Source organism: Betta splendens, chromosome 2 (assembly GCF_900634795.4).
Source record: "Betta splendens chromosome 2, fBetSpl5.4, whole genome shotgun sequence".
Classification (NCBI taxonomy): domain Eukaryota; kingdom Metazoa; phylum Chordata; class Actinopteri; order Anabantiformes; family Osphronemidae; genus Betta; species Betta splendens.
The window spans coordinates 26,394,973-26,415,523 of record NC_040882.2 but is presented as its reverse complement, the minus strand read 5'-3'; the positions used below and the strand labels follow the sequence as shown (position 1 = coordinate 26,415,523).

At 44.2% G+C, this 20,551-nt stretch overlaps 2 protein-coding genes across 3 annotated transcripts; one reads left to right on the top strand and one right to left on the bottom strand.

Annotated features, from left to right (window-relative positions):
• Positions 1 to 2,266: 2,266 nt before the first annotated feature.
• On the top strand, positions 2,267 to 4,753 carry LOC114868415 (tripartite motif-containing protein 16-like). Its single transcript, XM_029171973.3, has one exon. The coding sequence runs from the start codon at positions 2,344 to 2,346 to the stop codon at positions 3,991 to 3,993; it is 1,650 nt and encodes a 549-aa protein (XP_029027806.1). The 5' UTR covers positions 2,267 to 2,343; the 3' UTR covers positions 3,994 to 4,753.
• Positions 4,681 to 20,403, bottom strand: LOC114867864 (SH3 domain-containing protein 19-like). 2 transcript variants are annotated; one of them, XM_029170955.3, is made up of 17 exons: positions 19,905 to 20,403; positions 16,767 to 16,803; positions 15,161 to 15,201; positions 14,858 to 14,939; positions 14,414 to 14,549; positions 13,921 to 14,080; positions 12,619 to 13,833; positions 10,696 to 10,767; positions 9,709 to 9,964; positions 9,269 to 9,539; positions 8,979 to 9,185; positions 8,680 to 8,738; positions 8,346 to 8,596; positions 7,738 to 7,769; positions 7,419 to 7,593; positions 6,870 to 6,958; positions 4,681 to 6,698 (listed from the first exon to the last, which is right to left on the bottom strand). In XM_029170955.3, the coding sequence occupies exons 1-17, from the start codon at positions 19,987 to 19,989 to the stop codon at positions 6,591 to 6,593; spliced, it is 3,276 nt and encodes a 1,091-aa protein (XP_029026788.1). In that variant the 5' UTR covers positions 19,990 to 20,403; the 3' UTR covers positions 4,681 to 6,590. The 2 variants fall into 2 exon arrangements, with proteins under 2 accessions (XP_029026788.1, XP_055369337.1); XM_055513362.1 differs by lacking the exon at positions 10,696 to 10,767.
• Between the last annotated feature and the right edge of the window lie 148 nt (positions 20,404 to 20,551).

Below are 20,551 nucleotides of genomic sequence, written 5' to 3'. Positions count from 1 at the left end.
TCAGCTTTTTCTTGTCAAGGGTCTGCAAAGCAAATTATTCAGGAATTTTTGGATTTTCCTCAGCTAAACAAATCAGATGGTGCTTATTACTGCCTTTTTAATCATAGGCTTTAATATATTATAAGACAATATTAATGATCCAGATCCATTAAGAACTTGTTTTCCCTGTTTGATGTAAACAGACAGAGCCCTGACGTTAAACCCATCCTAAACTGATGGTTCTCGTCTTGATGAAGATTTTCTGCCGCACTGATCAACAGTGCATCTGTTACCTTTGCTCCATGGACGAACTCAAAGGCCGTCGATCCATCAGCTGCAGCACTGACAGCAGGGATCAGATACAGGCTCTTCTTAGTGAGGTGATGATGAAGACAAGCAGCCTTATCTCAGCAGCAGTCACCTCCAAGAACCTCCAGCGAGCAGGAGACTTCGCTGTGTTCAACGTTCCACACGGAGGTTCCCAGTCGGTTGTCAGGCTCCACAGTGGGCGTGGACCTGGATCCCAGGGTTCTGTCCTGCTACGGCGTCTCAGAACCCATGACTCTGCTCCACAGGGTCCAGACCTCGTTCACAGAACAGCTCTGGGGTTCTGGAGACTGGGCTTAGTTCTGTAAGTACAGAATAGGGCGGGAGTCATGTTTCATATTGTATTGAGTGTTTACATGTTACTGTAATAGTTTGAGGTCATAAAAATACTTCTAAAAGAATGTCTGGCATAAACATTAACCTGATGGTAAAGCAGCTCAATGCAAAGAACAAACATCTGGTGTGAAGTAGACTCTCAGTTAAACTCACATCAGCGCAGAGCCAGGCTTAAAGCGACCGCCGCCGTGACGTCGCCTCCTCTCAGACCCACGGCTGAGCCCAGTGTCGGAGCAGACCAGCGCCGGCCCAGTTAGTGGAGGGGGAGACGGACCCACACGCCTCCAGCTGGTTCTACGCATCTTCCTCAGGTTGTGGTGTGTTGATATGTACTGCAGCTGAACTAACCCTGATCCAAAGGCTCATCTCAGCCGCCTTCACTCCGACACAGGAAGGTGCAGCTACACCTCGACCTCTAGAGATCTGCTGCATCGACACAAATGGCAGGTTGATTGATTGATCCACTCGTTTTCACACTTTGTCAATGCGTTTGATTTCATGTGCTGTGCAGTGGTTCAGTTGATCCACACTGGACGGATGTTGTCATGTATCACAAGGATTCAATAAATAATGAACAAGTTAGAAGCCAACCTGTGTCAACCATCCACTCCCAACTTTATACTGTAACTAGATCATCTTAGGTCAAAACTACGAAGTTTCTTGCTAATTAAACCTATATTTACACTGTAGGAACTATTTTCGTTGCAGACTCCTGTTTTACAGTGAACCTTCTTGACTTTCACTTAGGTAACGGCCGTTATAAACATGTTGTGACCTGCAGGAACCACACGTGTTTTGTTTTCAAATCATGCAAATGTTGAAGGTTTAGATTCTTCTGGTGCATTTGTTTGTGAGACTGGGAAAAATCACAGCTTTAGTTATTTCCTGCTCGGTTCATGTAAAACGTTACATAACCGTGAAGTCATTTTGTTCATACACACATACTGCAGGACCTACGTAGTGGAGTTACTGTATGACTGCTGCAGCTGCAGTCCTGTATTCACGTAATCCATAAATAACTCATGTTCAACCAGCTGCATTCTTGACGCTTTCAGACAAACGATCTTTATCTTTTCACGTGTCGGTACAGACATTTTTCACCTTCTGTCGTTGCACTTGTCATTTAGTAAAGCACCTGTTATTAGCATATTAATGCTATTCTGTGAAAATGATTTGTATGAACTGCTGGTCTTTTGTTTCTTTGGTCTAATAAGTAAACACATGTATATAATCGTTAGGGCAAGTCTCTGTCTAATCTGTGTACTTCTCAGAATCTATTATTTTCATTCCAGAGTCCTGTTTTTCAGCATTCACATTCCAGGTTGACCCAGACGTCTGCTTCTCTCTCTCTGCATTCTCTGTTCTAATTTAGGCTCCCAACCCTCTGCCTTGCTTGGTACGGAACTGAATCGAAAAACCACAACTGGACCCACTAACAGGCTTTAATGTGCTAATGCAATGCTGTAAGACTGGCTAAGCCTCACCATTCCCTTTTCCCAAAAGTGTAACCAACTTCCCCCTATCTGCCAACCAGCTGGTATTTCCTGCTCTTGGTCCATGCCCCCGTCACTGACGGGCCAAAAGCACAGATGGGTGTGGCCAACGTGTAGTAAAGTGCAGCATATACAAGGTAACTCAACACTTGCTCACTACAAATCGGTGCAGCACTTTCTCGTGCCCGAACGTTTCCCGGGGGCTGGAATGGCGCAGCAAGGAAATGTGAAAGACAGGGTGAAACTCTGCTGTTCCATCTGTTTGGACCTACTCAAGCATCCGGTGACCATCCCCTGTGGACACAACTACTGCAGGAGCTGCATTAAGAGCTTCTGGAACGAGGATGAGAAGAAACCCGACAGCTGTCCTCAGTGTCGGCAGACTTTCACCAGCAGACCAGCGCTGGTGAAGAACACCATGTTGGCAGAGTTAGTGGAGGAGCTGAGGAAGACTGCACTCAGCGATCCTGCAGCTGATCCCAGCTGCACGGAACCTGAGGATGTGACCTGTGACCTCTGCCCTGGGAGCAAGATGAAAGCCATCAAGTCCTGCCTGGTCTGTCTGGCCTCATACTGTGGGCAGCATCTGCAGCCGCACTATGACTGTCCTACTTTTAGGAAACATAAACTTGTTGAAGCCTCCTTCAGGCTCCAGGAGACCATCTGCTCCCGTCACAATGAGGTGATGAAGATTTTCTGCCGCACTGATCAACAGTGCATCTGTTACCTCTGCTCCATGGACGAACACAAAGGCCACGACGCCGTTTCTGCTGCAGCAGAGAGGACGGAGAAGGAAAAGGAGCTCAGCGAAAGAAGGCAGAAAATCCAGCAGAGAATCCAGGACAGAGAGAAACGCATGAAGGCGCTTCAACGGGAAGTAGAAACCGTCAGTCGCGATGCAGATAAAGCAGTGCAGGACACCGAGCACAGATTTAAGCAGTTGATCCACGCCATTGAGAGAAGAATGTCGGATGTGGAGATGCAGATCAGATCCAGGCAGAAAGCCAAAGTCTGCCAGGTGGAAGAGCTCCAGGAGAAGCTGGAGCAGGAGATCAGCGAGCTGAAGAGGAGAAGCAGCGACCTGGAGAAGCTCTCTCACACAGAAGATCACACCTGGTTCCTCTGCAGCTACACCTCGCGCTCAGCCGGTCAGGCTGCGGGCCTCCTCTGCACGAAGACGAACCAGCTGCTGGACTTTAAGGACGTGATCGCGGACGTGACGGCGGCCAGAGATAAGATGCTGAATGTTCTGAGTGGGAAATGGCTGCAAGCAGAACTGAGGAACAGAGCGGACTTCCTGAAACACTCATGTCAGATCACACTGGATCCAAACACACCCAACACGTTCTTGGCTTTATCTGAGGGCAACAGAAAGGTAACATATAACAACAAAAACGGGCCTTATCCTTATCATCCACACCGGTTCGTCAGAATATCCCAGGTTTTGAGCAAAGAGGAGCTAAGTGGACGCTGTTACTGGGAGGTGGAGAGGAGCAGGGACGCTACAGTGGCAGTGGCCTACGGGAGCATGAGGAGGTCAGGGAATTTTAACGGACGGGTTTTTGGACACAACGAGAAGTCGTGGGCATTGCACTGCAACACAACGTACACGTTCCTGCACAACAACATCTCAAAAAGCTTCTGCGGCCCTGCGTCGTCCAGAATAGGCGTGTACCTGGACCACAGCGCAGGCGTTCTGTGCTTCTACAGCGTCGGCGACACCATGACCCTCCTGCACCGAGTCCAGACCAGGTTCACGGAGCCGCTCCACGCCGGGCTGGGTCTGAGCGAGTGCAACGGAGACGCCGCTGAGCTGTGTGAGCTGACAGACTATGACCGCAAGCCTGAGCAGCAGTAGCCAGTCAAACTGTACAGATTCAATAAAGACGACTAAAAGGGCAGTTTGTGAGATTCATGCAGTGCGTCAACTATAAAAAGCCTGGTGGTGAAGTCGGTAGAGCGTCGGCCTCGGAAGGCAAAGGTCCGCGCAGGTCTGCAGCAGGTGCGTCCTTGAGCGAGACACCGTGAACTTGCTCCTTCACTGGGTCAAAATGCAGAGAATAATTGCCCCAATGTGGGACCAATAAAGTTCAGTTATTATTAAACTCAATGCGGCAACGGGATTTGTTTCTTTCAGTGTTTTCAGTCTTAACAGAAGCCGCACATTTATGCTTCAGGGTGCTTTGACTCAACAACTGACCTGAAGCTGCTGCGCTGAGCAGACAACGGGCGTCAGTCAACGACTGGGATCACACGTCATGACTCGCTGTTAGCGCCTGCATTCTCCTGGTAAAACATGAAGCAGGAAGAAAGTCACCATTGTATCCAGACAGAATTTTCCACTGTGACGGCTTTTTGACCCGTTTTCACTGTGTATCACTTACAGGTCCTGTGTCTTTGTATGAGCTCGGGTTGTGTTACACTTAGAACTTATGTATCTCCCTTGTTTTTGTCAAGTGCAACCCATTTGCCTGCCTGACAAAATCATAACCTGTGCTTCAGTGCAGACCTCAGTGAAAATATAAAAACAAAAAGGAAAAAAATGAAAGGTTTTAAATTTTATTTGCATGAAAACTTTGGAATGTGTGGTTATACATAAAATACCTATTACAAATCTGTGAATTGTGCCAGTTTCTTTGTAATTCTCTCTCTCACACACACACTAACTCAAACTTGCTCACAAATGAGTGTTAGGGCCATTACTTTACCCTCTGATGGTTAATATTGCCACATGAAACTTTTCTCTGACAGGCTGCCACCAAATTCCATGTGATGTCTGATCATGAAACATTTACATGAAAAGGTAAACTCCCATCTGTTATTTTAAAGTGCACATACTAAAAAATGAGAAATCTTTACAGATTTACCGCCAATGACTTCAATAATCAATTTGACAACCTCCAAACATCTTGCATTCAGGTTCACCATTGATGAACAAAGTGCGATCCACTGCGTTACCCTCAGAACTCCACTGATTTCACAAGGCAATGTGAAACTGATCAAGGTATCACACGGATTCTACTGTCACACTCATTCATTCACAGTCATCTGGCTGCAATAAAAAACAATCTTTAATGTTTTTAATATGACAGACGGCGGCATAATGACGATGGACGGGAGTGATGCTCCAGTAACAACACATTTAATTTAAACTTTAGGTGTAAACGACCAATGTCTGAACGGCAACAGGGGCATTTGATTAAAAGACGCAGGTTCAGTAGAATGAAGCTTGAATGCATTGGTAAACGTCTAGACCCGGCTTTGAACCCAGAAGCTTCTGGCCCAATAAGCCGTGTAGATTTGTAGTGTATTTTGAGCTCCATTACTAGTCATTATGTGTCATTAGCTTAGTGAGCTGCCCTTTAGTTGTTGCTGAAAGCATTTAGAGAATGACACATGACGTAGGTAACTGGTAATTCATTTGTAGATTAGGGATGAAACCTAGCAGTGACATTTGTTAAGTAAATTAGAAGCCCACAGAAAATAATGGAATGAACCTGATCAGCAAGAAACATGCAAAAAAATGTACAGTACGACAACGTGTAGCAACAGCATCACAGAATGAAACAATGTCCTATGGGGTTTGTTTCAGGGGGTTTTAAGTCTTGGATCATTTCTTAGTGTTTAAAAAAACAGCCCTTTGCTTCACACCGGTGGCACCAAGCCATCTGGACAGTGAAGACCCTGCATCCACTCACCTCACACTCACTGCCTTCAGCCTCTCTGTGGACAGAGCAACTACTAAGCCGTGTGACCTGGCAGTCATCCATCTTAAAGCTCCACATTATTCAGCGTTCTAATCTCCTCTGGCTCACGGTGGGAATAACCTGGTGAGAATAACCTTCTGGTGAAACATAAATGTAGTTTTAACGGCATTAGCTGAAACGTGTTCTCATCTCTGAACCTGTGAGCTCTGGCTTTTCACAAGCCTGACACAACAGATGTGTTAAAAAAAACAGCAACCAGCTACTAAATGTGAACTAAATGTGGCTCTAGGATGCAGGAATCCAGCAATTTCCCCTTATTCCTATCATAGAGATCAATTAGAACGTTTCACTAGTCTAAAGCAGAATAGCCCCCACAAAAGTTAAACCAACTTCTCATGAAAATGTGCCAGAGTCCAGCAGAAGATGGAGGGGGAAAAGTCCTTAAGGCAACTGGTCCATCCCATTCTTAGTCATCATGACAACAGTAAGTGAGGCAAAGTCTTGTGTTCTTGAGTTTTCAATTTAGTCAGCAAAACACACATTTAAAAAGGCAACCAGGCATTTGTGCCTAAAAAACGTAAATGTTCAGTTTTTGAAAAAACACTGAAACTCCGGACCTCCAATATGTTGGATGCACGTGGCTCCATATGCGCTGAGAACTCAGACAGCCCAGAAAAACACTAGTCTTGACAGATGAGGGAGGGTGTAGGTTCAACCCCCCAAACTTTACACAGTATGGCTGGAATCATCAGAGAAGTGAAATGTAGCTCTTCGGTATAATCCCGTGCTTCCCGCCCACAGCTCCTAAAACCCACTGCTCATCCATCGGCTCCACCTGTGTTATGATGTCCCCAACCTAAAACAGGACAGAGACACACAGAGAAAGACGCACAGATTTACAATTTCAGTTATGACAGAAGTAAATGTAACTGTTTGCTAACTAAACAAAAACTCATCATCTTTCTTAACATCAATAAACTGCTTCATGCCAAGTCACGATCTGCTCAGGAATGAATTCCATGCACACCTTTAGTGTGAGCTCATCATCACTCTCTGCTGTGAAGTCAAACAGAGCCTTTGCCATTCCCAGTGGCTGCTGGTGGGGAACTGGCTGAACTGGAAACGGAGGGAGGGAAGTGTTGTTACAGACTGTCAGTCACGCACACAAACTAAAGGAAAACAAATGCAACACTCAAACAGATTTTAACTTCTAGTTTAACTATGATCAGAAAATGGTTCTAAATACGAGAGAAAGTCACAAGAGAAAGTCATGGCAGAATCTCATAAATAGGAACAGATAACTGATGACTGACAAAACAAAACACCACATTTAATTTGAGTCAGAAGATTAATTAATTATGTTCTCCGAGAGGTAAACAAGGCATACAATGTGACCAAGACCTGAAAGAAGAGCTGCTACAATGTGTGTCTGAGCTTTTCAACATAATATTAGATGTTAATAAGATTTATTGTTATTGTTAAAATGAATGTGTCTTATCTTAAAACCAATTTTGACTCTAGTGATCATACACAACTGCTGCTTCTATTTTGTGTCATTTTATTTAATGTGTTGTACCTGAGCAGGGCTGAGTGAAGGCAACGGGGTAAAGGCCCTCTCTACCCTCCAGCCTTCCTCTCCTCCACTCTGCATCGATGTGCTCTAACACATGGATCACCGCCCCCTTGTGGAAAGACAGATCCTCTGTAGTCTGTCCAGTGAAGTCGAACAGGGCAACCACCCACTCTTCTGTCTGAAAATCACAGATTTAAAATTCAACTAACTGATTTAAACAACCACTGACTGATGTTTTTGAAATCACTTTAGATAAACACACAGTTGCTTTGTAACTGAACAAATGCTGTTTTCTGTGTAAACAGAACATGGACACACTCACCTCTGAGACTGGCTGCTCCATTGTCTTTGGTGCTATTGAGGAAAAAAATAACAACAGTAATGGTAAAGGTATGAGCAGCACAGCTTCTACAGTGAAGTATGCAGATGCATCTGATAGTTTCAGCGTTGGTGTATAAAGGATTTCAAGAATGTGTGAAAGATTTGTATATACGGGAAAGGTTCATTGTGTTGCTCCCCGTAAACTGTAACTGGATAAATATGAAGTTCTGCGATTTTAACAGTATCCTTTTTTTTATACTGATGCAATGGAAGGTAACATAATTCCCTGAAGACCAGCCTCAGTCGTGCAAGCACTTGAAAGACTAAAATCCCAGTAATTTCAAGGCTGCATTATGTAAAGAGCTTGGACAACTGGAGCACAGCAGACGGCATCTGAATAAACTTTGATCCATTTGCAATGAACACAAAGTTTGAAAGCTTTCCTCTCTCGTCCACTAATCCCCAATCTATGCATCTGATGAGCTTTTAGCCATTAGCTTGAGGGCTAATGCAGTTCCCCAATGAGCCCTTTGTGGTGTGACCTCCACTTCCACTGCATTTTAACAGTCAAATAAAATGTGCATTAGGTTAATAATAATAATAGCTCACCGGAACCTTCTACCAGCTCTGTACTAGCAGATGTGCTTTCTGTTGTTTCCTCCGGTGATGACACAGGCTGTGGGAGTCTCTCCACCACTTTGGTGAAGTTCAGAGGAAATATTCCGATTTGACCATGGATCTCACCCCGCCCCCACTCTTCACTGATGTGCTCAAGAAGTGCAATGACATCGCCCTGGGAGAAGGTGAGCTCGTCATCCTCCTCCCCCTCATAGTCAAACAGGGCCTCACACCGAGGACCACTGTAACACAATAAGCTACATAAATGGTCTGGTACAAATGCAGTCCCTTAGTTACAGTGGCATGACATGTACTTATTTCTGACCTGACAGTAGGGCAGTCTGGCTGTTCTTTCTGCTCAGCTGAGTCAACAGGCAGGATGGACTGAATGACAAAAGAAAACATCTGTCAGCTGTTTTTCTTTGCTAGAATATTTTAAAAAGGTAACACTACAAATAAATTTAAAGAGCCAAACGTTGCAAAATGTCCCTGGTTGGCTAAATACTGATTTTTTTAAATTAAACTTCATCTCTGGAGGAAATTGTTGACTATAGATGACTGAGTTAGGCGGACCCACCCCTCGGCATGATGCACAACTAATGCACCTGCCAAAAGGTGCCGTACCTGGGAGTCTGACAGGTTGAGATCCTCCAAGGCAGGTTTGGATGGGCTGTCTGGACTGGGCAGAGGCACTGGCTGGATGTCCAGGTCCAGAAGACACTGTGATTGACTGATGAGTGGAGTGACAGTGCTTTGACTCTTTCCTTCATCTGATGTTTGCTCTGATGGCTCCAGGGTGGGGTCATCCAGAACGATCAGGACTTCCTGTTTCTGAGATAAAAAATTAGAAAAACAACAACTAAAATTGACAAACAGCTGGTTTGTGAAGTCTATGCATGAATATGTGCACATACTGCGTAGCTGGTGTAAAGCGGGTGTCCAGGTTTAGGGCGTGGGGGCAGTGGGGGGCCCTTCTTTGGTGCCTTCTGATTTTGCTTAGTTGATGAAGGTGAAGATGACCTGGTCTGTGAAGGCTGACTGGCTGGAGAAGTCGAGGTTGGAGGGCTGCCTTTGGAAGCAGGACAAACTGGGCTTGAAGTGGAGTTAAAGGCTGGAGGCGGTGGTCGTCCAGGGATGGACTTAATTGGTGGAGGACGAAGTGGGAGGAATTTCCCACTTGAAGGCCTGAAGAGAAAAGAAAAGGCAGACTTTGTTTGTCCCCCCTCAAAAAAAAAACAGTATGGAAGCTGGCCTACAAGAAAAAAACACTACAGTTTTCTGCTTGTGGTGAAATTTGACTAAACCCAGCCATTTTCAGCCCCTGAACCAACAAGGCAGCAACCCTGTATCTTACCGAGGAGGAAGCGGTGGCTCTGTGGCGTTCACCGGGTTTGTGGCTTCAGGTTTGGTCTGAATCACAGGACCTTTCCTTAAAGCTGGAGCAGGACCACACGCTGGAGTTACAGGTTTGATGCCTGGGTCTAGAGCAACAACTGGTCCTGAAGGTTTAGAGGCTGTGACTTGGGCAAAAGCTGCAGGTTTGTTTGGGACTGGGTTCGGGTCTGGAGGCGCAGGTGGAGCTCCAGTGGGTTTGGGGCTCAGAGCTGGAGCTGGAGTTGAAAAGGAAGAGGATTTTTTATGTTTTTTTCTCTACCATTAACCACATATCAAGACTAAGATAATGCTAATGTACATTAAGATTTGACTTCCTGATTCAATTGACTGACTGAAGAATAACAGCTTGTTTTGTACTGTACCCCTGACAGCACAACAAGCCACAAATATACAGAACAGCCCAGATATTCTGTGGCTGCTGCACAGTTTCCCTTATGCAGCTGGGAAATATAAAAACCACATGAGAAGCAATAAGACTCTTAATTAGTTGTAAGTTTACAAATTAAAGATAAGACAATAAAGTCTGGAGAGTTGCATCAAGGGAATTATGAGACGAGCTGACAAAGGATGAGGCTTGGCTGGAAATGCTGCAACATTACACTGGCAGCAACACAATCAGAGCATTTGTGTCTCACAACATTTATATTGCAGAGTATATTGTTACTCTCAGTGTTCTCTGGCTTGTAAATACACAGACACATTCGTAAGCTCTGCATGTATTTCTGCCACACAGCAAGAGAAATGACGCTGTTGTCTCTAAGGTCTCAAATGCCCCATTGTACTAGAGCTCAGCTTAGTATTCACACACACACACACACACACACACACACACACACACACACACACACACACACACACACACACACACACACACACACACACACACACACACACACACACACACACACACACACACACACACACACACACACACACACACTCTTACCGCTAACTCTGCGTGGTGAGGACAGCACTGTCGGCTTGTTCAGAATGAGTGGACGACCACTTCCACTTTTCACTAGAATGAAGAAAATACTATACTGAATATGTATGAATTGGATAAACTAGCCAGAACTAGAGAAAGCTTTGGTGTGGCATGACCTGCTACTTCACTGGTTACGACTGAGGCCTTGATACAGTAAGGTAGACAGGAAGGATAATGAAAGGATCATGACAAAAAAACATTAGCAGCAAGCTTTTGTTTTGATGCTAAATGTTCCCTCTGTAGCTCAGACCAAATCCTCCCTTTACCCACTTCTTCATTTACCTCAACACTGCCCTTTGTAGATACATAACTTTAATATTGCCCTAACTAGTCAATATGAGGTGATGCATCTTTACTAAAGCCACTGGTAGGTACAGTAACAGTGGAGCTGTGGTACTGGTCCCCACCAGTACTTATACACCATGTGGTTCTTAGAAAACTAAAGACTTTCCTTACAGTAGTTTACCTTACAGGTACTTCTAGTTTGAGAAAGCTATTTATTTCTATATATTTATCTTTGAATCAGTAGCAGAAAAAAAGGTTGTAATAGGGAATTCTATTGCCAGACTTCATCAGTCCGAGGTAGATGGGGCTTTATTGGTATCAGTGAGGGACAGGAAGGAAAGAGCAGAGACACTTCCTCAGTGTCATTGCTTTTCATTCAGCGTGAGCCGAGACGTTTGCTTGTTTAGTCTCATTTTACAATGAGTCTCTGTTCAGTGAGTACGGAGGCTTCAGAAGCACTGACGTCACCGACGATGGTTTCAGGGTAAACAGACGACAGCACTGTCAGCACTAACACGAAACTATTGTCGTCATGACTCACATTTCAATAAACATAAAAAAAGGGGTACAGTATGCATTAATCGTGCATTGGACTGTAATTCAGTTGTATTAAACACTAAAGACAACATGTGGTGAAAGTTGAATGTAAAACCAACTCCAACAACAGCGCATCTGATCTTTAAAGCAGATTTAAAGCTCGATCAATCAATTAATCAAAGTCATCTAAGGTTTATCAGTAGTTAAACGACTACAGGGTCGGGTTTTCATGTAGTACAAAGCAGCACAATTAGTTCAAACCTCATGCAAATATTTGCAAAACAACATGCAGACACAGACTGGAGCAGACTTTAGCACAGTGTGTCAGGAAATATCCTGGAGCATTATCAGGTGTGCAGCTAAAAATGGGCTGAATAAAACATATCTGAAAAAAACAAATGCCACCTAATCAAACTGGCCTCGTGTCAAGACCCCAATGTAATTTAGTTTATTATAAGACCTAACCATTTTGTTAATCAAACACTTAGACTAGTAAATGTTGATTTAGTCACCTAATGACAACTGGACCTTTAACATGACAAATAATCCTACAAAAAAAGCCTCAGGTGCAAATCCCAATAGGATGCAGCATATGTAATAAAGGCTTTGGAAAGGTTGTGTAAAGACTCAAAACCTCCACCTGCTAATTTACTCTGTGTCACATTGCGTTCAACATCATCCAAATGTCTTAGGATGAAAAACAAGACCTTCTCAGTTTAAAGTCAGCGTTTCCTGGCACAACAAAACATGCGTGGCACTGGAAAAACAAGGAGAGCAGAACAACGGAAATCTTGTGCAACCTCTTAGAAGGTGAGCCAAGTGGTTCTGGCGTCTATTGAGCAAGGCTCAATAAACAAGTGTTTCTGGTCAGTGTTTAACAATGAATGTAACTGTACAGTCATTTTTAATTATCATGACATGATTTCAACATTAACCTTGTTGCTCTGGCTGGTGTTCATGTAGCCAGCTGATTAGTGGAAGAAACCTTTTAAATAATCTACATGCAAAGAATGGAGACTATGTGAACTAAGTTACTATGCGTTACAGGAGCAAAACACTCACCAGTGCTGGTTGCCTTGTCCTGCACCTCATTACTTCCACCTCTGCTGACCTCCATTGAGGGTCTTGGGGGCAGAGTGGGGCCAGGTTGCTCTGCTGCTGCACCCTTATCCTGGTGTGGTGACCCCACGCTGACCCTGGGGGCAACTGTTGGTCTAGGTGGAGGTTTGGGGTTGACAGTGGAGGAAGTCGGAGTAAGCTTGGGTGGTGGAGGCCGGGGTGCTGGGACAGGAGCAGGGGAACTAGAAGGGATGGTTTCTACAGACTGGGGCTTTGGTGCTACAGCGGGTTTTTCATTAGATTTGCCGGGTTCTGGTACTGGAGCAGTAGCTTCTTTTAGGGCAGAAGAGGCTGATGTTTCTGCAGCAGGATCTACACCTATATACGCGGTTTCAGTTGTTTTCAATGTCTCAGTGACACCAGGGTCAGAGGTCAGGGCTCTATCTTCCCACACCTGGCTGGATGGTTTGGGGGTAGGAGAAAAGGTTTGGGGTTTTGGGGCGATGCTGGGCGGAGCAGATTTAGTGGGATGAAGGCGAGGACGAGGACGTGGTTCAGGCCTCTTTGTGACTGATAATTCTTTATCACTGTTCCCATCAGCCACCGGCTGCTGCTGCTGCTGCTCAAAGGCTTGTATCCTTGCTTTTAGAGCTGCCATGTCCTCCTCGTCTTCCTCACTCTCTGATTGGCTGTTCTCACTGCCGTCACTGTGCTGCTCAGGGAAGCCCCAGTCGTCTGAGCTGAAGGCTTCGAGTAGTTCATGCAGGTACTTCCCCTGATTCGCTTCTTGGTTTGTCGTGTCACCTGCTGCACGGGCTGCTAGTGTAGCTAAACCATCCTCACGCAATTTCACCAAAGTCTGAACTTTGACCTCGTTGCTCATTCGCTGAATACCAAGCTTAGAACGAGGGCGTGGCCTTGGCCGCTCCAATACAACATCAGATGAAGTTGTAGAAGGAGCTTCCACACAAACAGGAGCCAACTGCTCAGTCTGAGCACATTTTGAAGTCAAAGGTAAACAAAGGTCATTGAGGGGGTCACAGCATTGTGTGTGTGCAGAGGGGTTAGTGACCGTCTCAAGGGGTGTGTCTGGTACCACGCTGTTGGTGTCACTGGGCGTGAGGGTCAACTGGCTGGCGATGCTGCTGTTGTTATCAACATGAGATGATCTGGGAGGGCAAGGCAGAGGCGGCCGTGATGGTCTCACTGGTCGTCCCACTGCACAGAAGCACACAAATGATTTTTACTGATTATCATTCACCAACATATACTGTACCGTAAATCCCATACAAGGGGGGTTGTCACCTTGTGAATTTAGACGACCTGGGTCACTTCCTGGGTCTGTTTGGGTGGCAATTGTTATGGTAGAACCTGGATGGGATGAGGAAGAGGATGGGGCTAATGAGGGAAGAGAAGCTTGCTCCTGCCTCTTCTCTTTGATCACCTCCTCATAGGAAGGAGGAGGCTGGAAAACAAAAAAACAGCACAACAATATTACATACTACAAATATGCAAACAGCTGTTCCATTTAAAACACAAGGAAAAACTCCTGTCCAGCACAAGCGGTGAAGATTTATTCAAATACAGACAGACAGACAGACAGACAGACAGACAGACAGACAGACAGACAGACAGACAGACAGACAGACAGACAGACAGACAGACAGACAGACAGACAGACAGACAGACAATAAATCTGCAGAAATGTCAACAATCCTGGATCCGATCATGAAACAGCACATGTCTATAGATGATGTAAAGGTAGAATATACACAACAATAGCAGAGAGGCAGTTTACCTGTATGGCAGGAGGGATTGTGGCTCCCCAGATCTGTGCAGCAGGAGGAGGGGGAGGTGGGATTCCTGCAGATGCTCCAGGAAACCAGGCTGTAGAGGGCAGAGGCTCTGCAGACAGGATGGTGATCTCCGGTCGTCTGAGGACAGGTTACAATAACAAGAAGTCATAAACAAATTAAAAACTTGTTCATAACAATGAACAAGTTCAATCAGATGTGATAGTAAAGTACAGTGTGATTATTTAATAAAAAAGCTAAACTTCTATCTTAAACATACAGTAGAAATACATTGCACTTTCCTGTGCAGCACTCAGTGACCTCTAAACACAAACACCCAATTCCCTGATTATATTTTTCTTTTTTCACCAGTCCAATCTAAATATACCCTCCCGGTCCAATGTCTTAGCACAGTCAGGAGCAAAACCACCAACCTGGAAGTGTCTTACCTTCTGTCTCTGTCTCTCTCCCTTTCTCTCTCTCTATCTCTGTCTCTGGATGTCTCAGACTGAGAAGTTGACCTGTTAGAGGCTGAAAGAAAAGATACGGTATGAGAAAAAGACACTGCAACAAACTAAAAGGTAATGAACAACTGTTTGTACTATCAGTGATGTGTGATGCATTTCACATGGTATTTGTAATGTTTATCCAGGAGAGACACAGAAACTGATCCAACTGTGATTGCTCACTTCACCCATATACAAGAAATGCACAAGTAGAATTTGAAGAGGAGGACCAAGAAGAATACTCACTTCTCTTGATGACTGCTCTGATCGAGGAGAGAGGACCTTGGCTACAAAATGTGAAAAAAAAAAGTAAATCATAAGTCGCATTATTTGTGCTGAATAGCCTCTTTTGTTCTGTAAATCTGTTTTCCAGTGATGGATCCACACCAGTTATCCGAGCTGTGTAGGAAATAGCCAAGTTAATATATTTTTATCCAGAGTCCACTGTGCTTTACATTCAGAAAGCTGAGTGGACAATGCTTTATCAATCACATGTTGTAAACCATCTACTGACTGGTTTTAATATTTGAGTGTATGCCTTTCAACCTGCTTCTGAGGTGAACTGTACAGCATTACTAGAAGCTGACCTGAGATTCCATCACTGATACTTTAGCTTCACCATATCCTGCTGATGTTTTCAACTGGCTTCAAAGGTGAAAGACATTGCACCAAATCTGTCTTCAATTGGAGGAAAAAAAGACACTGCCCATAAAAGCACATATGGACACAGTGAGTTTTACGGTTCAGCAGGAAACTGAGGGTACCTACGAAACTAAGACTAAACCCCTAAATGATTATTTTACTTAAGAGTGAGCATTACAAACACGCATACATTGACTTTGATAAGAGTTTAACTAGTTACTTAGAAATCACGAGACCCAGACTCACCCAGACAACAGAGGATCAGGAGTCTTTTACTGCTTTTAGTAATTGTCCCTCAGTCTGTTCTCGTTTTAGTTGTCTGACAGACTCTCTTGCTCTCGCTTTCTGCCACATAGCTGCTAACTTTGGACAATCATGACTCACCCCTGACTCTGCCCAAACACACACTAACCTCACTGCGTCAAACAGTAATGGAAAATACTCTTTCCAGTTTTCCCATTCCACCAAAAAGGGGGTTTGAGCAAAACAAATAACCCAATGACTACAGTATTAATATGTAAGTTTGATTTAAGCCTGTAAAACATGTTAACTGTACCTAATGATATATTTAATTTATTTTTTTATCCCTAGGTCATCAGGGATCTAGTCTTTAAACAATGTTCCACTTTGCTAAAGTGCCTTTTCTGTGTTAGGGCCATGTTATGGTTTTTCCTCTTGCCCATTACTCCGATTTTTGGCACCTCAAGGGCCCTCATGATGCAATGGTAAAAGCAGACAGTTAGATCTGCTTATATGAAGAATTTTTACAAAAATCATTTTGGAAGCTTCCTATTATTCACTTTGTAAAATTGATTCAAATTAAACTGTTTCCCCCCCAAAACACACACACTTTAAACCCTGTGGCTTGTCAGGCTGGTTGCCATGCCAACAGGCCAACAGCCAAAATACTTTCAGGACTGTGTCAGCCCAGAGAGCAAAGAGGGGAAACTAATCCTGTCAAGTCTGCAAGGACACTGAGGACAGAGCTCGGCCACAAAGGAGCAAGTCTGACTTCATGCGTAATACTTCAGCAGACAGACAGACTTAGATATGTTAGGTCTAAATTTATAGCAAAGCTCAGATCAAAGAGATCCACCTACAGTAGCCTCAGCATCGAACCACATGCGAATCATAAAATACAAGCTTGCTGGTACCAGTGACTCATCTTGGTCAAACTGCAGGTCAGACAAAGAAAGGCTCTATCTCTCACCTGTGACGTTGCTCTGGCTTACGTCTGTCAGGACGATCTGCAGAAAGAAAGGGATGAAAGTGGTTATAATCAGGCTTCTAAACCAAATACGGACACGATCAATCTTGAAAAAATTCAAAAAGAATCCAAATTTAATAGAAATAGCTTTGAGTGTTATGCAGGTAGCGGTTAACCTGAGCTGACACTGTTTAAACAGACATTATTAGCTCACTAACTGTTCTCTCGGCAGGAAACGGATGTGTTTATCCTCAAATGCCAAAAGACAAATGTAGCCTGCGTTACGTTTTCCACGAAGGTTTTTTGAAGGAAGTGTACAATGTAGAAACAACAATAATAAGCACCAAGAATTAAGGAGATCTGTGTCTGTGTTGCTCAGTAAATCCTCTTTTTGTCCAGGCTGTGGCTCCAGTCATTATGTTTTGAAGCAAACAAAGAAAAGGTGGATTCTCTCTCTGAGGTAGACCTGGACTTTGTGTGCATTTTCCCATTTCCTACCTTTTCCTCCCTTTTCGATACATGTCACTTCATGTCGGCTCCTTGAACCATCCACAGCAACCTAACGTTGATGTAAGAAATATTCTGCCAAAACTTCTATATTTTAGCTTTTCCTGAAAGCCCCAAACTCAAATTTTCTTTTTTGTCTGTTGTGTCCTCTTCTTCTCTGAAAGTATAGTTGGACCGCCCATCTGTTCCATGGACAGCCTGGTGATTGGCAGAACGCTTCTAGGAAGGGGGACTGTGATTGGTTGCTGTGGTTCTGCTGGAGTCATCAGGAGATTTAACACTTCCAGATGTGCTTCCTGCAGAAGGCTGGCTCAGCTTTGTGCTGGAGCTGCGTTCAAACACGCAGACGCACAACGCAGCAAGCTTTCTCTCAGCCACATGGTCAGTATCTTACCAGGGAAAGCGAGTTCAGAGGTTACAAGTGGAGGAAGGTTGGCCATTAAGGCAGAAGAGTTAACCTCTTCGAAGCTATTATCACTTTTTCTTTATGATTCAGACACATGATGTCATCTCAGCTCCACAGAATCGCTGAGAATCTCTTTAATTCATTGTTTTGGTTTTACAGCCTGCAAACTGATTCTTACTTTCAAGTTAAAGGTAAAACTGAGTAATCCAACATCTGTCTCATCTTGAAGATTAACAGAAAATGCCGTTTGAGATAAAAACTCTTAGTTAGAGGGGGGGGGGTAAACTTGTACAGATGCCAACAACATAAATTACAGATTCTCTTCATAGAGAGCTAAACACAAGCACACTGTTTTAATGGTCTGTTTGCATCATCAGCCTGGGTTGCACCCAATCATTGGCTCCAATAAAATTTCCTTCATGTTACAAAATATTTTGCACATATTACACAAGATAAAGATTTGAGCCAAACTCTGTGACCTCAGTGAAAATTACCATATGAACTGAAAACACTGTGATCCTTTTGTTGTTCTTGTGTGCAGCACTACATTTGAGTGGCTTAAGCTGAAACCAGGAGAATGAGAATGTGTTTTGAATGTGGGAAGTCAACTTGTTTTGCTTGTTTCCCTTTAAGAACCAAATCAACTCTGGACATTTTCGTTCTTTGTGTACGTTGGTTTTGCTTTCTTTTACCTGTTAGGTTGTACTCAGTATTCTTACATTGCTTTTCTGAGCAGGTTGAATAGAGTGGTAAATAAAAAGTGAAAGGCTTAATAGGGGAATTTCCACAATACGGCACGAATAAAAACCACAGCATGTTACTGTAACTGTGTTAAAGTTGAGTCATGGCAACTGAACCTCTGTTTTGTGTTGACACATTTCACCACCTGTCCAGGTAGCTTCTTTAAATGGGGAACTTTGTTTTGTATTCAATAGCTGATTACAATAAGTACATGAAAAAATACATACAAAGAAGAGCACCATTATCATTATTATGAAACAGTCTAATGAAATAAATGTATGTTATTGTAAAGAGCATCAAATGCAGTAATCCCTGACTTTTATAGAATTAAAGTATATAGTGTAGTAAATTAAGCATGACATATTAAATATTTATGCTTTATTTTCTGAATGAAATATTAAAATGTGTCTTGTGATTTCCAGTGCTCAAACTGATTGTAGCTCAGTATTGCTTCAAAGCTGTTGAGACCTGCATTGGTGAGTTTCAGGGAAGATACGCCCTTGCCCAGAGGGTTCCATGTGTAGTTAAATGGTTGTCTTACTCACACTTAAACACTGCGTACAAGAATATCCATGAAACACGTTAAATTATAACTTGTGTTTCCCTCATGAGACACAAAGGAAAAACAACGAGGGAGTGTTGTACATGACCCTAATGGTTCTAAGTCTTGGCACTGGCCTGCACCATTACACATTACAGACTGGACGGTCTCTGTCAGTCTGCGTGTGTTTTTATGCCTGCGTGAGTGAGCTTTGACCCAAACGCTGATATGCTCACATGCTGACATAGGACAATTCATGGCTTGGAGTTAAAAGAGCGCTGCACACAAGCCGATGCGTACACTGTTATTAGCTGTTTAAGAATAGATCTGTTTGCTAGTGAGCACGAGGCAAGTGGTTATAGGCCAGAAGTGTGAAATCCTTTTTTATTGGCTTTTATCATGAACTCAGAGATGCTTTGCCAGTTTACTATAAACATGCACAATGTTAGAAAAGGGTAGAACTGCACCATCTCAACTCTTTAGCGGTTTATCTTTGACGTGTCAACAAAACCTGTTCTTTCTTGTTGACAAAACAACACAAGTCTGCCTGGACTTGGCTCATGGAAGGAATAAACATACACTTTATCCTCATGATTTCTCGGAGCTCTAACCAGGACAGCGCTGGTGAGGGTCGTTCATGGTTATCTTATCTAGACCTGTGACCTGTGTGAATCCTCCGCTGTTTGACTCTAGTACAGTTCTGCTCTGCACGTTTCAGACGTTAGATGAACGCAGGTGGAGCTCCCACCTCAGCGTTAAATCCCACACCCGGAGCCCAACAGCAGCTAGCTGCCAAGACTGCGGCGCTACGGCGTCCGAGGCAGCTTGGCTCGGATTTCCTCATGCCAATCATGTAAAAGGACCAGTGACAACTTATTTCCTCACTATGGAAACTGAACGTGTAGTCGTTGTGTTCGGCTTTGAAACGCCTTCATTTATACGGTACCTCTGTTCGGCGGCCGTCGGACCACTTGTTCCCTGGTGTCTCTCATCATGTTTTCCTCCTCCTCTTCAGACCGAGCCTCGGCCATTTCTCCTCTTTCTGTTTATTTCTATATTTCTATATTACCTTTCTTATTCCCCGTTGTCTTCCTCCCTTCCTCTGGAGAACGCGGAGCTGGGTCAGAGCCGAGGAAACGGACGCGGCGGCGGCATTTTCGCGGTCAGCCGTCGCTAGCATCCGCCACAACAACTCGGGACAAGTTCACCCAAACACAACTTTTCAAGCCCAAACCACTTCCGCGGATAGTCGAACACTTCTACCGGGGGTTCGGCCGCGGCCTGCGGCGCTGGACGGTGCGGACGACCTGGTTCTATTAAAACATTAATGCCGCTGTATAAGGTTTCGTTGAAAGACTTTCGCCGAGCTTCCCTCTCTCCCACTGGTCGCGACCTCAGCGTAGAGAGCGCCAGTGCCGCACGCGCCGCAGCCCCGTGACGTCACCAACTGAAAAAGAAAACACTCAGGGATGAGCCAGGAGAAACATGGAGGACAAAACAATTAGCAAATGGCTAACGAGGGTTAACAGAGGTTACGTCTCCTGTAGCACGGACGAACTACAATGAGAAAAACTGCCAGTATTAGAAAAGTGC